General features: G+C 39.1%; 1 protein-coding gene across 3 annotated transcripts; it reads left to right on the forward strand.

The window, feature by feature from the left end:
* Nucleotides 1–837: 837 nt before the first annotated feature.
* On the forward strand, nt 838–13442 carry LOC149843630 (transcription factor GTE4-like). 3 transcript variants are annotated; one of them, XM_089999975.1, is made up of 6 exons: nt 838–955; nt 1046–1280; nt 2301–4061; nt 4170–4218; nt 4315–4440; nt 12982–13442. In XM_089999975.1, exons 3-6 carry the CDS (start codon nt 2517–2519, stop codon nt 13056–13058), a joined length of 1797 nt encoding a protein of 598 aa, XP_089856101.1. In that variant the 5' UTR covers nt 838–955; nt 1046–1280; nt 2301–2516; the 3' UTR covers nt 13059–13442. The 3 variants fall into 3 exon arrangements, with proteins under 3 accessions (XP_089856101.1, XP_089856103.1, XP_089856102.1); XM_089999977.1 differs by lacking the exons at nt 838–955; nt 1046–1280; nt 12982–13442 and adding an exon at nt 9616–9889 and having other exon boundaries at nt 2176–4061; XM_089999976.1 differs by lacking the exons at nt 838–955; nt 1046–1280 and having other exon boundaries at nt 2184–4061.
* Nucleotides 13443–19495: the final 6053 nt, after the last annotated feature.

The following is a 19495-nucleotide window of genomic DNA, read 5'->3' on the forward strand; positions in this document are numbered from 1 at the left end:
TCAAGGCATAAAATACCAAAAAATATGTCAACAAGATAACTTGTCCTCGTTGCCCAAGGTGACCTTAAATTCTAAATTTTCTTTTATCAAACAGCTCATGGTGAGCTAGTTCCTCTCTCACAAAATTGTGAGTGCCCCTCGTGTCTATAAAGACATCCACGTGCTCCCTTAAATTTTTCCTTCAACTCTCGTATAATATAACCCTATTGACCCGGACATGGTATGGTATTCTCCACTTGATTCATCTTGTTCATTTCGTTCTCTTGACTCATCCACCTTCGAGTCAACAACTTGAAAGATTTTTAGACATATTTATAACCCGGTTGCCACTTTTCTACACACTTAAAAAGGATCCCCTTTAGTTTCTCTCATCTATTTGGGTTTGCTAACTCCCTTGCCTTTCCTCTCTTAAACCGTGTAGAGCCTACTCTCTTTGCTTGGAGCTCTTTTTCAAAGCCCACTTCAACCTTTGTTGTTCATCATATACCTTTGGCAACTTTGTAGGCATCTTTGGGAATATGATGAGAGCACTTTTATGCAAAGCTCATCCTCAAGTCCACCCACTTAATTATGACCCAAATAGGGTTTGGTGATCTACATGTGGCAACTCTTTGAATTGGGTTTGGTATTCCTCCAATGAGCCCTTTTGCTTCAATTGTTTCAAAATGGTTTACCGAAGTAGTCAGTCCAAACGTTCTAAAATGCCCTCAATAAGTTGGGTCCAAGTTGGCTTTCCCCGCCCAATGAAACCATCATAATTAAAGTGTTGCCCTAAAACCAATCCATAGCCTTTGTTCTACAGCCTGGGTGCATGCACAGAGAAGAGGTTCTCCGGCTCCGGGGGTGCAGGTGTTGAGTTCACAGGCGGTCTATGGTGATTTTGATGCATGAGGGTCGATGTGTCAGCGAAACTGAAGTCACCACCGATGGAAACTCCAGCAATCGGCGGGAAAACGTAAAGAATCGATGACTGTCACAGCTGCAGGGGTGACCGCTCCTGATATAACAGTTTAGTGCTTGTGATCAAGTGGGCTACCTCGCGCAGGGTTGTTGGAGAATCGGCTGGACGTTTGGAAGAGCGCCTGGGTGTTTTGAACTCCCGGTGTGACAGGGATGCTGGCGATACTGGCGTGTTGCTGGATGTCATCCAACGATGCCGAAAAGTGACGACAAAGTCTGCTGGTTGTCCAGATGAAGATGCATATGGGGGAGCTTGAGCTCAAAAAATCGTCGCATCATGAAGTTTCTCCGATCGGCGATCAGAGACAACCATTGAAAAGGTCTCGATGCGTAGATTGCAGAAAAGTAATCGGCTTGTCCAAATTCTGCCGGAGTTGGCCAGAATTCTTGCCGGAAATAAAAAAAAAAAAACTAGTTAAATCCTAATTTTGGCCCACTGGGAAAACCCTGACCCACAACACGGTCGTTAGGCTTAATCGAGTTAGGGCGCGCGCCCGCGCATACATACATATATATTGGGCGGAGCGGCTCATTGCCAACCTCAACGGGTCGGGTTTGGTTCGGACTCAGGTATAACCAGACCTAGCCCTGATTTTTGGGTATGATTTTGGGTCCAGACCTGGGTCTAATCGGACTCACGAGAAACCATACTCGAATCCGATAAGAACTACATAAACCAGACCTGGGTCATACCCGGTAAAACAATATTTTGTATCATTTTAAAATTGAAAAATTGTGAGTCTTAATCGGAACTCAGGTCGGGCTCAGGTCTGGTATAAAATTTTACAAACTATACGACATTGGGGTTTGGACTCGGGTCTTAATGGGGTCTTCTTATTTATCACCATACCCAAACACACAAGGTTAAGCGGTTATACAAAAGCACCAGAAACTGATAAAATTTGCATGCTGGGACAGTCTTCAGTCTGCAGCCATGCAAATACAAAAGAAACGGGACATAGTTGTTGCTCTTCCTTGGAACTCATTCTCGATAGAGTTATATTTGCTGCACTCATTTTGTACTTTATATCTACTTAGATGCCACGATGCAATTTGTTTTGATTCGAATCTAACCTTACAGATGCATTCAACATGATCGATTAGTGGTGATTGATATTTGGGTCATGTTTTTTGATAAAATTTATTTTTTTATAAATTAAAAAACTGTGTTATTCCTCGCATCAAGAAAAAACTTATAAACTTCACATTATATGCTTCTTCTTCTTCCTCTTCTTATGGTAAATCTAACTTTCTTCCTCTTCTTCTAATAAATCTAACTTCATAGATGTGATATACATGCTACTCAGTTTTTCAATCATTTAAATTTGATGTGTATATAGGTTTGTTTATGCAGCGATTCTGCATGCTTAGACTACAGATGGTCATCCATGGCAACATTTTTCAAGATGACCAACGCACCCATTTCAAGAAAAAAAAAAGGTTTTCTAGTTCGATTGTAGGTACAATCGATTGTAACAACTATCAACCCATCCGTATCCGTCCCTTCTATCTCCCTCCCTGAAAAAATCGCCGTTGATGAGTTCCAGCGGGAGTGGATGGCGTTGGTCGGCGGAGACGACAGCAACAAGAAGCAGCGATGGGGAGAGAGCAAGGTCTACATGAGGAAAGGCAGAGGAAGACCACCCAAGTCTGTAACCCTAACGGAAGAGACCAACTCCCACCACCACGCCGCTGCTGCCGCCTCAGACGACTCCTCCAGCCTCAGCCGCAGGACCGCCCCAATGAACCCCAACAGCGTCTCCCGCTCCACCACCGGCGTCGGTGGTGGCGGGCTCCGCCGCTCCGAGAACCGGGTGACCATCGACCTGGCGTCGAGGTCGAAGCGGGAGATGCGCGAGCTGCGCCGGATGCTCACCGGTGAGCTGGATCAGGTCCGGCGGTTGTACAGGAGGCTTGAGGCCCGTGAGATGCAGCTTCGGGGTTGCTCCGGGAGCGCCATTGTTGATAATTCTGGGTACAGTCCGCCTCAGGTGTCGGGGAACGGCGTCGGGAAGACGAATTCGGAGGCGGCCTCCGCAGGCGGCGCACCGCCATGCCAGACGAGCGTTCCGGCGCCGGAGAACAGCCACGCCGGGAGCAATGTTGTGGAGAAGGAGAGGCGCACGCCCAAGGCAAGCCAGTACTACCGGAACTCGGATTTCGTTGTCGGCAAGGATAAGTTCCCGCCGGCCGAAAGCGCCAAGAAGGCGAAACCCAACTCGAATTCGAATTCGAATTCGAGACAGCAGGAGTACCCCATCGGCAAATCGACGGTCGAGAGATTCAAGCAATGCGGCTCGATTCTTGCCAAATTGATGAAGCACAGGCACGGGTGGGTCTTCAACGCCCCTGTAGACGTGAAGGGTCTTGGCCTCCATGACTATTTTGCGATTATCAAGCATCCAATGGATTTGGGTACCGTGAAATCGAGGCTGAACAGCAATTGGTACTCTTTCCCTGCCGAATTCGCGGAGGACGTGAGGTTGACGTTCTGGAATGCCATGACCTACAATCCTAAGGGGCATGATGTTCATATCATGGCGGAGCAGCTACTGAAGATGTTCGACGACCGGTGGCGGGTCATAGAGGCGGTATTCGCAGACGATCTGTTGAGTTCGAGGTTTGATGAAGTAGAATCTCAAGGTGGTTATGTTCAGATGACGAACAGGGGAGCCCCTCCTCCTCTTCCAGAGCCAAAGAAAGTACTGGACAGATCAGAGTCGACAACTGTTCCTGCTGAGCCCAAATCCAAACCTTTGAATGCTCCTTCTGTTAGGACTCCCGCCCCGAAGAAGCCCAAGGCAAAGGATCCGCATAAACGCGACATGACGTATGAAGAGAAGCAAAAGTTGAGCATGAATCTTCAGAGCTTGCCTTCAGAGAAGCTGGATAGCATTGTGCTGATTATCAAGAAGCGGAACTCTTCGCTTTGCCAACATGATGATGAGATTGAAGTGGATATCGATAGTGTGGATACGGAAACGCTGTGGGAGCTCGATAGGTTTGTGACCAACTACAAGAAAAGTTTGAGCAAGAACAGGAAGAAAGCTGAGCTTGCCAACCGAACTAGAGCTGAAAACCAACATGCTGCTTTGGAGAGGGTGGGTGTTTCCAATGTGTTTGATGTTTGGTTATTTGTTTAGTTTTCCAATTGTTGTAATAATTTTATGGGGTATTCACATTTTCCCTTGAACTATTCATATGGGCAGGCCCAAGCTCCTCCCCCACGGGGGGCACCACCAGTGAACAATAATAGAGGTAAAACCATCTTTTTTGGCTGATTGTTGTTTGCCTTTGTAAATGAGATCTTTCTTTGGTTAATTGGGGTTGTTGGTTTGAATGTCTTTTGAATAGGTGTGGTTACAGAGGAGAAGAAAATTCCTTCTGCACCTGGTGTTGCAGCTAAGAAGCAAGGTGGTGATGCCCGTAGATCAACTTGCTCAAGCAGCTCCAGTAGTGACAGTGGATCTTCCTCTAGCGGTAAGCATCATAGCTCTTTCATCAAATGGTTGCACCTGTGGTTTGAATTGATATACTGTTTGACTTTCTGGATTCCTACTTAGTCACAAACATTGCTCAAAGCTTTAACTTAAAGTCAAAGAGGGTATTAGGGTAACCATTAAGCAAGACTCAAACGTCACCATCATATCAATCATTAGTTGATAGGACAATTGTCTTGGAAGATTTGACAAAAATTATGCAGGATTGCCAATAAAAGTTGATTAGTGGTGACAACTACTCAGCACTGTAATTGGTTCTGATTTGGTTAATGAGATTCACTCTTTGGTGAACTAACCAAAAGATCTTTTGTTGATGCTATCAGTTGAAGTCCTGAAAATGGATTACTTGCGCATGAGTTCCAGATTAAAGCTTTGGGTACAAGATGTACTACAATGTTCTACCTCTCTCCTTTCTCTTTGGTCTTTTGCTTTTCCTTTCTCTTTGGTTTTTTGCTTTTATTGGCCTTGTCCTGTCCATGAAATAATGCAGGAGGCATGTCAATGTTGTACATAGTGTACTCCATTTGGTAAATTTCAAGTAATGAGACTATGTTCCTTCAAAAATCCTTTGTAATTTTTGTATTTATTGGTGATCTGTCATTTTGCGCTCATAATAGCAAGGTGATTAAGGGTCTGTTTGTTTCACTCCCATGAAAGAGAAGACCCTTTCATGGAAAGGGCATGTCTCTTGAAGAACCCTGCCAGGTGTGAAGGAAGCTTCAAGTGAAAACTGTCCCAGATGGGCAGACACTACCACACTGGATTTTTCCTCCTAGCACTTTAATGTTCGTTTCACTCATGGTGAGAAAGTATGGGGCTCCCATTGGCATGTTGGATTCTACCCTTGAAAAGGGTCCATTATCCCTTGCAGCCCAAGTCATGGTTTTTAATACTTGATTAGAACAATGGGTAAATTGTGAAGAACCAAAATATGAGGAAGATTTCACATTTGTTCTAAAAACTTCTCTTTTGGCATTTTACCATACAATGCACACACACACACACTCTCACACACACACACTCACACTCACACACATATAGGCTATAAATTAAAAATATCATCTATATCCATCTTTTTTTTTGGGTAAATGATATAAAAGGTAAAATATCATGAGATTTTCAAAATCAGACTTGTAACATTATCATGATATTATCACGGTAATATCATGACTTTTTCAGTCACTTTTACTTTTATATTTCTTTTGTATGTTTTAAATATGTTTTTCCTTACTTTTTATATTTTAAAATTTAACTTTTATTTACATTTTTACAACAGCTTTATTATCTAAGCATATTTTTTTCTTACTTATTTATGCTATTTTTTATTTTATTTAGTGCCAAGATTTTTCCAAAATTTTCCCAAGATTTATCAATGCAACCTTTGTGATCGTGAAATTTGACTTTATGAGATATAGCCGAAACTGATATTTGTGACTATGATATATATATATATATATAATTTTGAAGTTTTAACAGTTAACATTATCATAATTTAACAGTTAACATTGTCATAATATCATTCATCATGCATACAATATATCAACCTAAATATCAATCAAATAAGTAAAACAATTAAATAAATCAACCTAAATATCAATCAAATAAGTAAAGCAGAAAAGAATTAAATTACATATCAAAAGTAATGGATCTTAATAATTTTCTTCATCATTATCAAATGCATCATTAGAAGGAAGATTGGGCTCAGATAAATCCATGTTTGTCATGTTGAAATCATGGTCTCCCTCGAAGTCACACTCTTCTGGGTTTACATCACAAAATTTAGATGTTCTTTGTCTGCGTTACAAACCCAATTTGAAAATATTAAATGCAATAAAAATATATTTAAATGAAAAATTAAAAAATAAATATTCAAATAACTAAGAGAGAAAATTAGTACCTGTATTCATCATTAGTTCGCGAAAGTAGTCAAAGATTTGAATGAACATATACTAAATCCTCTGCACGCTTGCTTGTGAGTTTGTTTCTCTTCACGTTGTGGATTTGAGAATATGTGCTCCAATTTCTTTCACAACAAAATGAACTAGCAGGTTGCGATAGCAATCGTAATGCAAAACGTTGGAGAAGAGGTGTTTTTGATCCAAATGTTGACCACCATGTGATAGGATCTATATTATCCTCCTTTCTCGCGAATAATATTGGTCCATATAATCTCAAAGATGAAAAATTTTCAAACTCTTATATGACTTGATTTAGAAAATATGCTTCAGTAAAAAGTCTTATCATACACATATTTCTATGTCTTGATAGCTCTGGATCTAGATTTGGAGGGACACAACCAATACCACCTGCTTGCTATTTTTTTGCATAATATTTTGGATTAAGAGAATGTGCCATGCAATGCAAAGTAGTGCTGCTCTTATCCCATCTTCTGACTAAAATTGAATGAATATGGTTAAAAAATTCTGAATCATTCATTGCAGGATTTTTTTCTTCATGCTTGAAAACAACAGCTTGTATTTTTTCAATCATATTATCCCACATTTCATAAACTCTGTGAAGCATGAACTCATCCTTATCAACTTCTCTCAACATTTTCCAAATAGGTTGGGTAAATTGAAGAAAGTATACTACTTTGTCCCAAAACTCATCATCAACAATGAATTTCTTAATTTCTTGAGCCTTGATATCATCATCAGCATGATAGAATCTTTAATTTTCATCAGTCACCATGCTAACTAAAGCATTCTTCACTTTTTTAATCCTCTTCACCATCACAATGATAAACACAAAACGTGTTTTAGCGACCTTCAACAATTTCAAGTCAGAATGCCTATTAAATATAACATTAGCACGATGGTGGTTAACAACAAAATTTCTAATGTTTTTGACATTTCTTTCTAAATCTCCAATTCATGAGCATAAAGCATATGCTTGTGAATTTTCTTCTTCTTTGGGGTTGCATATGCTCTTTAGGGTCAGATTTATGCTGTGTGCTACAAAGGGAGTCCAAAAAATATGATGGTAGTCACTCTTCAAACTCAACGTTGCACTTTTACAAACTGGAGTATTGTCTGTAATAATTTGTACAACATTCTGATCACCCATTTCTTTTATAACTTCTATAAACAACCCCTTCAAATACTCTGCATTTTTATATTCTCCAGATGCGTCAACTGCTTTCAAGAATACCGAGCCACTAAGTGAAAAAACAATGAAATTTATCAGTGGATGCCTTTGAATATCTGTCCATCCATCAGACACAATAGAAACTTCATTTTGCTCCCATGAAAATTTTTTATTCTCCAACAACCTCTCCACATTTGCCCTCTCTTCTGCAAGAAGTGTGGTTCGTATTTTTTTTAGCTTGGAGGCACATAGCCACTCAAATTACAATTTGCAAAGGATGTTCTAAATCCTTCCAATAAGGATTTTCAGCTTCATTAAATGAGAGTAAACTAGAATAAAAATACCTCCCAACTTTTCTATCCAATTCTTCTCTTCCATGTGTATTGAATGTTGCTTGTATCGTTTTTCTACCTCCTACATTGACTTTTTTTTTTTTTTCAGCATCTTCTTGGTGGCTTGCAAATAGCACACTAACTGCACAAGAATCGGTCATTGTCTTTCTCTTCTGATATTCTTCTTGTATTGTCTTCGTATTGTCTCATCAACATTTCTACATCTCGAAATGCCATGTCCTGATATCTTCAACAAATGAGCCTTCACTCTTATGTAAGACCCAACAAAATCTCTTTTACAGAGCTTGCATTAAAATCTCTTGTTTCTACCACCTCCTTCTCTAGTTTTTGCAAGTTTATCTACATGTACTCATAGTGGCCCCACCTCATCAGTTCCACTACAACTATCAGCAAAACTAGCAGTAGAACTCAAATGTTGGGATGAGGATGACGCAAGTCCTTTCTCTTTATCCGTCATTTTTATCCTTAAAACACAAAAAAAAAATACATTCAAAATTTCAAATCAATTATACAAACATTATATATATATATATATATATATATATATATATATATATATATATATATATATATATATATATATATATATATATATATATATATATATATATATATATATATCCCCTGCCAAAAATAGGGAGGGACTCAACCCCTCCCCTGAAATAAGAGGGAGAAGGGAAGGGGGATCGACCCCTCCCTTGCCGACCCAACAAGAGAGCGAGAGGGGGGGCTCGGCCCCCTCTCCCCTGAAATCAAAGGGAGCAGGGTGGGGGGCTCGGCCCCTCCCCTGCCGACCCAACATGAGAGCGAGAGGGAGCAAGGGGCTTGGCCCCTCCATTGCCGACACAAGAAGAGAGAGAGAGGGAGCTAGAGGGTACCTGCCACGAGGGAGAGGAGGAGGTGCTGTCGGGAGGACTCGAGCTGAGCTGCGTGGGAGAGGAGATTAGGGCAATTTTTTTTTTTGCCCTAATCCTCCTTTTTCATCGTTTTTTTTAACGTCCGAAAAATTGAACCAAAATGACCCTGGGTGCGTTGACCGCACCCAGGGTCGTGTTGACCACACTCGGTGCCGCACCCACGTCGCGTCAACGTGGGTGCGATACCTGCTTTGCCGAGTCCCTGTGACTTATATATATATATATATATATATATATATATATATATATATATATATAGAGAGAGAGAGAGAGAGAGAGAGAGAGAGTTTTTCTTGTTTTACTTAAATCTCACCATACAGTTGTATTCAACATGGTCGATTTACTAGGAAATGACACTTGGATCATGTTTTTTGATAAAAAGACATGATTTTTTATGCCTGTGTTTTGGAATCGGATGATCAAGAGTTTATTCCCATAAAATCGAACATGCAGAACACATCTCTACGGTCAGATTTAAGGAAAGCCCGGTTTGCTAGAAAAGTGGTTAGCAGATACCTCTCTCTCTCTCTCTCTCTCTATATATATATATATATATATATATATATATATAGTGTGTGTGTGTGTGTGTGTGGCGCACTTATGTATGTATTCATGTATCTAATCACCATGCACATACTGAACATGGTCAACACTACTGATTTGGATCCAGTCAAGATAGGTCAAAGCCACGTGGGTCTTGATGTGCTTTAAGGGAATATCCTTCACATTGTTCTTGTACCCTGTTTCACTGAATGATTGCTTGTATGAACAATGGTTTCATTTGTTTGTGATGGACAGATTCAGAGAGTGAAAGCTCCTCTGGTTCAGAATCTTCAGATGCAACACATTCACCTCGGACATGATGAGTTAATATGTGAATGGGTTATGAGGAAATTGTAAGTTTTATTTTCAAATTTAAGAAACTGTGTTAAGGCTCTTGAAATCTCAATCTTCCTTGAAATGGACCTGTGCTCACGTCTATGAGCTTTAGCCTTTTCCACTTATAATATTGGTGTAGTTTTTAAGCATGCAAAACATGTTTTTGTTCTCCCCCTCTCTGTGGAAAGAAAAAGGGGGGTAATATCTTATGGACACCAGATTGCATTGGTCACTGCAGATGAATAGAGCTCCAAGTGAGCTCTTAAAAGGGTGTTGGAGCTGATTCAAACATTGCCAAGGCAATAAAGCCTATTAAGTCTTAGCCTCTTCTCCCAACTTGTATGGTTCTATGTGTTGCTTTGTAAGATTCAAGAGATCTTTTGAAATCTGATGTATTCTGTTAGTACCATGTTTATCTTATCTCATATCAAAATTTTCATCTATTCATCTATTATGAGCTATGTAACATGGACTCTTCTAAAAGGTGAATATGCGGGTGCAACACTTGGACATGGCTTCTGCAGTGTCAGGTGCGGTCAACCACACCAGATTCCATTTCTGTCCAAAACTGAACTCAGTTAACCCTAACCAAGTCCAGTTTTATCTATATAGTATATACTTAAATACGTATTCGCCTGCACACACACAGACACTTATGTGACATAGATTATGAGGAATTGATTTATAGAAGCGTGTCTTTTCCATTTAGGATTGCCAGCTTGGTTCCAGATTTTGTAATCATGGTTGGTTTGAAGTGGATTCCTTTTGAAAGATGGCTCTGCAAAATGGAAGTATTTCTAGTTGGATGCTTATTGAGTCCTATAAATTATGGTGAAGATCAGCTTTCCACTTTCCCAGTGTAGCAATCCTTGTATATTTAGACATGAATCAAATGCTTAAACAAATGCTTGATCAACATGCTTCAAATGCATCAACAAATAGGAGACTTTCACATAATGGTTCACAGAATGTTGGTTTTTGGCATTAATGGAACATAAATTCTGAAAATTGTTGGTTGGGTTTAGGCTTGGATCCTATCGGATTCTATTGTAAAGCCAGACGCATGACCATTGGCTGCTCCCGTGACCCACTATAAGCAAGGTAATCAGGTTAAGTTGGACCAATATCCAGCCCAAAACGACTCCATTGAGTGAAGTGGTTTATGGTTTTTAGCTGAATGCCCATACTGATGGACCAGAAGTGGTTTATGGTTTGCTGCCCGGCTAAGTCACACGGACTCGGCTAAAAGGTTGACGCACCCGTGTCGCCCGTACCTGACACGGGTGTGGACACGGATGCGGCTTCGGACATGAGGTGGACACGGTCAACCAAGTGTCGGAGGGCCGAGTCCGTCCGCATTTTGGACTCGGTCAACTTTGACTGAGTCTATTTTTGTCCATTTTTTAGGGCAAAAGACATATAAAAACAAAAAAAATGATTTTTTTCTATATATTTTTTGAAATATATATATATATATATATATATATATATATATATATATATATATATATATATATATATATATATGGTTGAAATTTTTTTGACATACCCGTACCCGTGTCATACCCGTGTCATTTTTTGTCCATTTGAAATTGCTCCCCACCCGTGTCATACCCGTACCCGCACCCATGTGACATAGTTGCCAGGAGAAAACATCTCATGCTAGACCATAGGTGAGCCCATTGTGTTTAGTATTTGTCTTGTTTTTAGAATGCTTTGCACAAGGCTTTCTCAGTTGTGCTTTTTCCCTCGCTTTCCTCAAGAAACAGCTAGAAGAAATCCATAAATATCTTAGTACAATCACTAGTTTATAAAAAAAATCATTTTCATCACCAGTTTGTGTTCAAAGTTCAAACCTGACATTGGATATCATGTAAGCCTATGATTTCCCCAATGCTGCAGCTCATATGAGCTTCCTAAAGACTTCACCGGGGCATATTCTTTCCATGTATTGGGTACTAGCTACGTTTTAGGTCAGTGTTCCTTTCTGGGTCTTTTAACTTGGGGCATCTAGATCTACCATGTCATGAACCAGGTCAGGTAGAAAGCAAGGAAGCTGCAAGAGGTCATCACCACTACTATCTCCATCATAAGTCTAATTTTAGTTACATAGGGGTCAATTTTATGACCTTGTTTCTCCATTCCTTATTCAGAGAAAGCAGCTATAGGAGATGCAAACGTGCTCTGGGACATGTTGCGAGAGCCGGAATAAAAAACAGGAAACTGTGTGGAGTGGAGTATGGAAGCAGTCAAGGGCAGATCCAGGGGGGGGGGGGGGGAGGAGGAGCTTTTGCCCCTCCTAAAGTTTTGAAAATTTTCAACCGAAGTGGGAAAATTTTCAATATAGCATAGATCTATGATTTTTTTTTATGATTGAGGGTATTGATTTAGAATTTTTTCAGATTTCATGAACATTTAATTAGGGTTTTAAGGCTTTTTGTGCTATTTTTCTTTTCAATTAGCATTAAGCACACCTCCTAAAGTTTTGAAAATTTTCAACTGAAGTGGGAAAATTTTCAAATAGCATAGATCTATGATTTTTTTATGATTGAGGGTATTGATTTAGATTTTTTTCAGATTTCATGAACATTTAATTAAGGTTTTATGGTTTTTTGTGCTATTTTTATTTTCAATTAGCATTAAGCATGATTATATTAATGACTGTTTTATAATAATAATTTTTTAAAACATATTGTTAGTGTAATTTATTAGTATTTTTTTAATTTTTAGTATGCATTTTGTGCCCACCCTAGTTTAGATTCTTGGCTTCGCCACTGGAAGCAATCATTTCAAATCTTTAGAGGATTTGGGAAGCTGGAAGTCAGTATGAAATGGTATGAGGAATCATTTAGGAAGTGATATGTGAAATCATATGTAACAATTCAAAATTTACAAAAAAAAGTTCTTATATCCACAGCGTTCTTACTTATATCACTATAGTTTTGCAGAAAATTCTGACATCTAAACATTGTCACGACTTAGAATAGGGATTTCCATGATTGGGAAACTTGAGGAATCAGGATTCCTTCGTACTCTAGGAAATTCTGGTAACTATGCTCTGGGCATTTGCACATTGAAGCATTTAGTCATACTGCTTTATAATTTATGTTGTATCTTTTGAGGTCTTTGCTGATGGTGACTTCACTGACCATTTAGTTTGTCCAGTTTGATTTAATTGGCTGACTTCCCGTTCTTGTAATTATTGGAATGTCACTAGCTTTACACTATGTTCGATTATTCCAAATGGTAGTGTTGTAGTAATCAACTGCCTTTTGATTATCATAGGCATGGAAGTTGATCCTAAATCGGTGGAAGGTGGTGGGCTCTTCAAGAAGAACTGGAGACCAGTGTGTCTCGTATAATTGACTCCCATAGCACCAAAAGTTTTGTTCATTAATGTTGTGTAGAGTGCCTGAAAACAATTCAAGCACTGGGAGTGAATACAATTCAGGATGTACATAATGGTAGGGTGTAGCTCCTTTAGCAACATGACCCCTCTGCTATTGCTTATTTAAAATCTTTCACCTTTTAACCATCTCAAATAGTGTGACTTGGTTTAGGTTTAGAGCAATTTAATTTACTTGTACCAGAGCAAACCTCTCTCTCTCTCTCTCTCTCTCTCTCTCTCTCTCTTTCTGTTTGTCTGAAATCATAACTACTAATTCGCCACATGATTTCTTTTGCAAGTGACATTCGTGCTTTTTTTTTTAATTCTGTGAGATGCGTCAAGCTAATGATCTACTCATTATATTGTTGAATATGGTTGCATGTAGGATGCAAAATGAGCGACTGCCGTGTGATGTTTTCTGCTGTCAATTAGGGATGAAAGTGGTTGGATTCAGACTGGATCATGTTCATCCAAATCCAGATTTGACCTTTAAAACGGCAGATTCAGATTTGGATTTGAATCTGATCTAGATTCAAAATTGTTAGTCAAACCCTGATTTTATTGTCAACTTTGGGCTAGAGGTTGGATCGAACCTGACTGGATTCCAGTTATACTGTTAACTTAAGATAGTGTTTGTAATTATACAAAAATTTCATTAGTACCCACAATGGATGAACTTATTATGGTAATTTCACATTTGAGTGAAGAAAAAAAGTTTATATCCCATGGGTGATAGCCCTTGTGCAAGCCGTAACTCTTGGGAAGGAAGCAAGGGGTAAGCCTACATTATTTTACACTGCTAGGACAGTGATTGAAGGTACGGTAGTGTTTGAATTTAATTTGGAGAATTCAACTTTATTGTAATGATTAAAATACCTTAAAGATGATATATTTTAAAATACATAATTATTTTTTGGGGCATTATAAGTTTTTTGAATTTAAAGGAAAATGAAAAGTCAAACACTTTTTTCAAAAATAACTTTATGAACTTGTCTAATTTACTTTTTTTGACCTCAAAAAGTTATCGTGCATTTTCAAAAATATCATTCTTTTAAGAATATTTTAGTTATTTTAATAAGGTTGACTCTATTTAAAGTTAAATTCAATTAGTTTAATTTAATGTTAGATTAACCCTATATAAAGAGAGAGAGAGAGGTGGGCAATGGGCCAGCTCGACCCACTAATGAATCGGGCTGTTTACTGGGCTGGCCCATCAATTGATGGGCCGGGCTAAAGGCCCAGTTCAAGTCGGCCCATTAAGATACCCCTGGACCACCCCGCCCATGGGCCAAATGCTGAATATATATATATACTGGCTACAAATAAAGATAAGAAACTAATGAGTATAAATCATTTTTTTCTTTAAAATTTTTTAATATTTTGTAGACCAAATGTTACAACTGTGATCTACATGGTTTGTTTAGTAGAAAACTTTCATAACTCAAAAGATCACATGTTTATATCAAAATAACGTGATCCAGACTTTATCCTTAACCAACAAACCATGTCGAACACATATAGATTGAGTAGATACAACTTGCACCTATGATTTATATAACTCATTAGTTTCTTACCTTCATTAGTAGCAAATATTTTTCCTATATATATCGGGCATGGCTAGTTCTGCTTCAGGCCGAGCCAGGGCCAAATTTACTGCCTCAGGCCCGACCCATGACACGCTGGGCCTGCCCGGCCCAATGCTCACCTCCGTAGAGAGAGGTCATTGCCTGAGTCCCCACTTGGATGATATTGTGACACTCATGTGGTCCCGCCTACCTTTTTCTCTTTTGGGTCATAATCTCTCTATCACTCGGACTCTAGATTGGCTTATAATTTAGGACCCGAATCTCTACTCGATTTCTCTCTGGCCAATAGGTTGACCTTAATGAGCCATTTCCAGTCATTCATAACAATCTGATGATGATCATGATGCTCTCTTCTTTGTCTTACCATCCGACCACAGTTCGACATTATGACCTTGAATCCAATTGCCTTTTCTCTTTTTTCGTATCTTATGGTATCTGATGTCACCAATGCTAACCGTTACTAATTTCTCATTGTCTGATAATTCTCTTTTTGAGTACTTTATATCCACTGTCCCCCTCCCCTCTAGGCCTTTACAAACCCCCCCCCCCCCCCCCGCCCTCCTCACCTGCCTTAGAAAAAGTATATCACTCGATACTCGATTAAGCATATATATATATATATATATATATATATATATATATATATATATATATATATATATATATATATATATATATAGAGAGAGAGAGAGAGAGAGAGAGAGAGAGAGAGAGAGAGAGAGATTCTAGGCCTTGCAATAAAAAGAAGTGCGAGAAACTTTGCTTCCCTTATTTTAGTATATCTTATGCTTAAATATTGGTAAATGGGCATGAGGCTAAAAGATAATAGAGAAACTTTCATTGATGTAACCCCTCTTCAAATGCCATTCACTTGGTCACTGTATGTAACAGTGAGAAAAGGACTATTGTTAGATTAAGTAAACCTCGTTGTACTCCAACCCTGTTATTGGGGCTACTGCATTCACTGGGCTAATTTACTACCACACATCTCACTTGGGAACCATGAGAGGGCTCGAGTGAGATGTGCAGTGGGATGACCTGATCTGTCCTCAATGAAGGGAGGGCAAATCAGATCATATAACACATAACCGATCATTAGTTATATTCAATCACCATCATGCATCTCTACTTGGAAACTGTGTTTCTGATCTAAATCCAAAACAGGATTTGCAGAGAAAAGTGCCAAATTGCCTTTTAGACTAGAAATATCTAACATGAACTAGAAAAAGCAGTAATCAACAGAAAATTAAAACAAATGAAAACTATATCTCCATCAATTGAGATGTGCTGTGGTGATTGAACATAACGGCGTTGTGACAGGATCAGCCCTATATGATGGTTAACTCATATATAATGATTTGTCCTATTTCTATTAATTAACGAGGGCAGATCAGGTGCAGTCACATTGAACACCAAAAGTGTGCCGGGGCACCTGATTGCCCTCCATCTCTGGGTACAGCCTTTCAGCTGTGGGGCTCAACAGTGGGATGGAGGAAGGTCAGGTGCAGTGGCAGACTTTTGCTGCCTAATGTGATTCACATGATCCGCACTCTCTATCGACACAAGCATCAGCCTGATTCAGTCTTCGTGCCCCCTTCATTTACAGAGAAGAGCTTCTCCCGGTAGCTTATTAGATATTGGAAAATGAGCATCTGAAAAGATGTGAGATCCAAATCTCACCACATGAATTTTACTTGCTTTCTTTCTGTACAGAACTGAATATTTGGATCAGAAACTGTGTGAGGAATGTGTTTTCATCTCTGTGGACAAGTCTTTGTGAAGACAAACTACTTTGAGTGAACTCTCTTAAAAGAATGGGTTTCTCTTTAATTAGTCGATGTGTTATTTGTTATGCATCCCAACGGAGAGTTGGATCAGGTTTAAAACACAAATTTTTTTGTGTATTGAAATCACCATTGCAGATGGCTTTCATCACCACCGTGCAAACAGTGGGCCCACCACAAAGTACTGATGTCATCATTACACAAAGATGAAAGCCACGTACAGTGGTGATTTCAAAACACACAAAAAAATTTGTGTTTTGGCATATCACCTGATCCGGCCTCCGAGAGCAGACCTCCCTCATTTCATGTATTCATTCAGTGTTCCATTGTAAAACCATCTCAAATTCTGAAAAGTGTACGAATTACGCAACAAAACGTTCTTTGAGAACCTCATAAATTCCAGTTCCCCAATAGTATGAGCGATCCTTAGGCTCTGTTTGGGAGCCTTGAATTGGGACGGCATTTGTTGTCAAAATATGGTTTTCCCGAAATATTGCGTTGAGGTTGGAGTCGCCAAAAACATTCTCTTGTGAATGGTGTTGAGGCTGTTGACACCATTTCCACTCCACTGTTTTGCCAGTACCACTGCTCCCAAACAGTCAAAGAGCATGAGGGCACTGGAGAAAGTGAACCACTCCTCCAAATCAGATTCAATATACTCTTCAAATATGTCTGTATACTAACCATCAGATTAAAATTAGATGGTTTCATTCTGGCAGATGGAGACAACCCTAGATCAGCTGGTGGGTTAAAGTAAATCTTTACAGTCTAGATCTGCTATGGTAATTGTCATATGTGATTTACAATCAGGAATCACCAAGGTGAATTTGCATATCTCGTTTGGAAGATAGCTAGGATGGAATGGAGCTGCTGGAAAGAGAATTCTTGCCAAATTTTCGGAAAGACCATATTTTGGCAACAAATGCCGTCCCATAAAGAATATAATTATATTGCTCGTAATTTGGCCAATCTGAGTATGATCAGCAGTGACAGAATTTGGAAGGACAAACCATCTGAGTGTTCTTAGATTTGTGCTTTACAACAATTCCAATTAATAATTTATATCTCTAGTACGGGTCTGCCTAACTCCAGCTGGGCAATCGAACAATTCTCAGGTTGAAGCCTCACCATGTTAGCTGAGACACTCGACTGGAGGCTATTCCCCACATTTTTTTTTTGATGCATGGCTTACAAAATGTAAACATGCAAATGGGTCCGATTCAGGATGGAGGTTTTGCAATTTTTGGCTGTTCCGGATCCGACTCCCCCAAGTATTTGCATTCCTAACAAGTGCTGGTCTCTCTTTCTCAAATTTTTTTTGGCAGAACGATCCAAGCATCTCCCATAAAGTTGTACATGTATTGTGTATGTAAATATTGGACTGCAGTTGCTATCAAACAAATATTTACAGTTACCACCGTACATCTCACTTGATGCAGGTGTATCTGGGTCCCACTCAAATATTTCATGGTTCCCAAGTGAGACGTACGGTGGGGATTGAATATAACCAATGTTATCAGTAGCCGATACGCATCTGCAGAAATTCAATATGCTGCAAGCCTGAATAAGCTATTTTTAATCAATATAAAAAATACCAAAAACACTTTAATATTATTTTAATGGTTTTAACACATGTCTATGATTGACACGTAATATTTTTTTATTATTTTTGGGTTGATACAGAACGATTCAGTTGAGTATTGGTCTCGGCCCATACAGCTGAATCAAGGGCCAAACGATTCAGGGCCGATACCGATACTGACAACATTGAATATAATATAGCACTGCTCTGGTACATCTCGTGGGTGAAGTCTTATGATATCAGTCAAATCATGCACGCGTGCAAGAGAGAGAGAGAGAGAGTTCGTATCAAAAGTTCATAGATAAAAAATTGCACGACATCATATTGATGTACATTCAAGTAGAGTTATTCTCGCTTGTGTTATGGCTCTTATTTGGCTCCTTACCTTGGGCTAAACGACTAATTAATGCTCAATAGAAGAACGTCCGTAGGTTCACCAATAGGGAGGTTGAGCATGGTGTTGGGGATCAGGGCCACCAGGACTCGCCCTCTTGGACTCTAATCCAGACTCTGCCACCTTCTTGTACCTAACCCTTCCCTTGGAGATGGAGGAACCATTACTGCTGTGTCGTGTCTTACTCGATTCGAGGGGCTTGCTTGCCTTCACCATCATACCATAGGGCACGCGAGCTTCAGACAAGGCCAGCTGAGTGAAGAGAAGAATCAACACCACTGACACTGCACTGAAGCTCGCCATGATATTGATATGTATGTATATGGCTGTCGATCGACTTGTAGGTGCTGGCACATTGACATGGTCATGGGCTTTTTATAGTTGTAGCAGGCCATGCTCTCGGAGATTATTTTGAATAATTTAGTGCATACTTGTGCCATTGTCTATATAAATAGACATGAGTGGATGACATGATTATCAGGCCATAATGGATTCCGTTGGCCGGTATTCCTTTCGTTATGCGTGCTGCAATATCATCCTCTACCAAAGACACCTCGGAGTTTTGCTCTCTCTCTCTCTCTCTCTTTCTCTCTCTCTCTCTCTCTCTCTCTCTCTCTATATATATATATATATATATATATATATATATATAAGAAAATAAAAACCTACAAAATGGGTATGGTATTAAATGAAACATGCTATTGGATTTTCTGTGTTTTTTGGGAAATTCTGACCATACAGATGTGATCTATATGCATTTTTTATAAGAATCACTTCTTGGAGCATTTCATTGGGATGCATGGATTGGTTTTTATAAGGTTTCAAAAATCAATGGCATACAATTTTATAAAATTTTGAGATTGTCCAAATACCATTTTTTTCATCCAAACGTTGATTTCTAGTAAATCAATCATGTTAAACACATCTATGAGGCTGAAATTTTGAAAAAAATACCAGAAATCCAATATCATGTTTCATTTAATACCATGCCCATTTTGTAGGTTTCCATTTTCCTATATATATATATATATATATATATATATATATATAGAGAGAGAGAGAGAG

This window comes from Nuphar pumila, chromosome 3 (assembly GCF_984573655.1).
Source record: "Nuphar pumila chromosome 3, dmNupPumi1.hap1.1, whole genome shotgun sequence".
Taxonomy (NCBI): domain Eukaryota; kingdom Viridiplantae; phylum Streptophyta; class Magnoliopsida; order Nymphaeales; family Nymphaeaceae; genus Nuphar; species Nuphar pumila.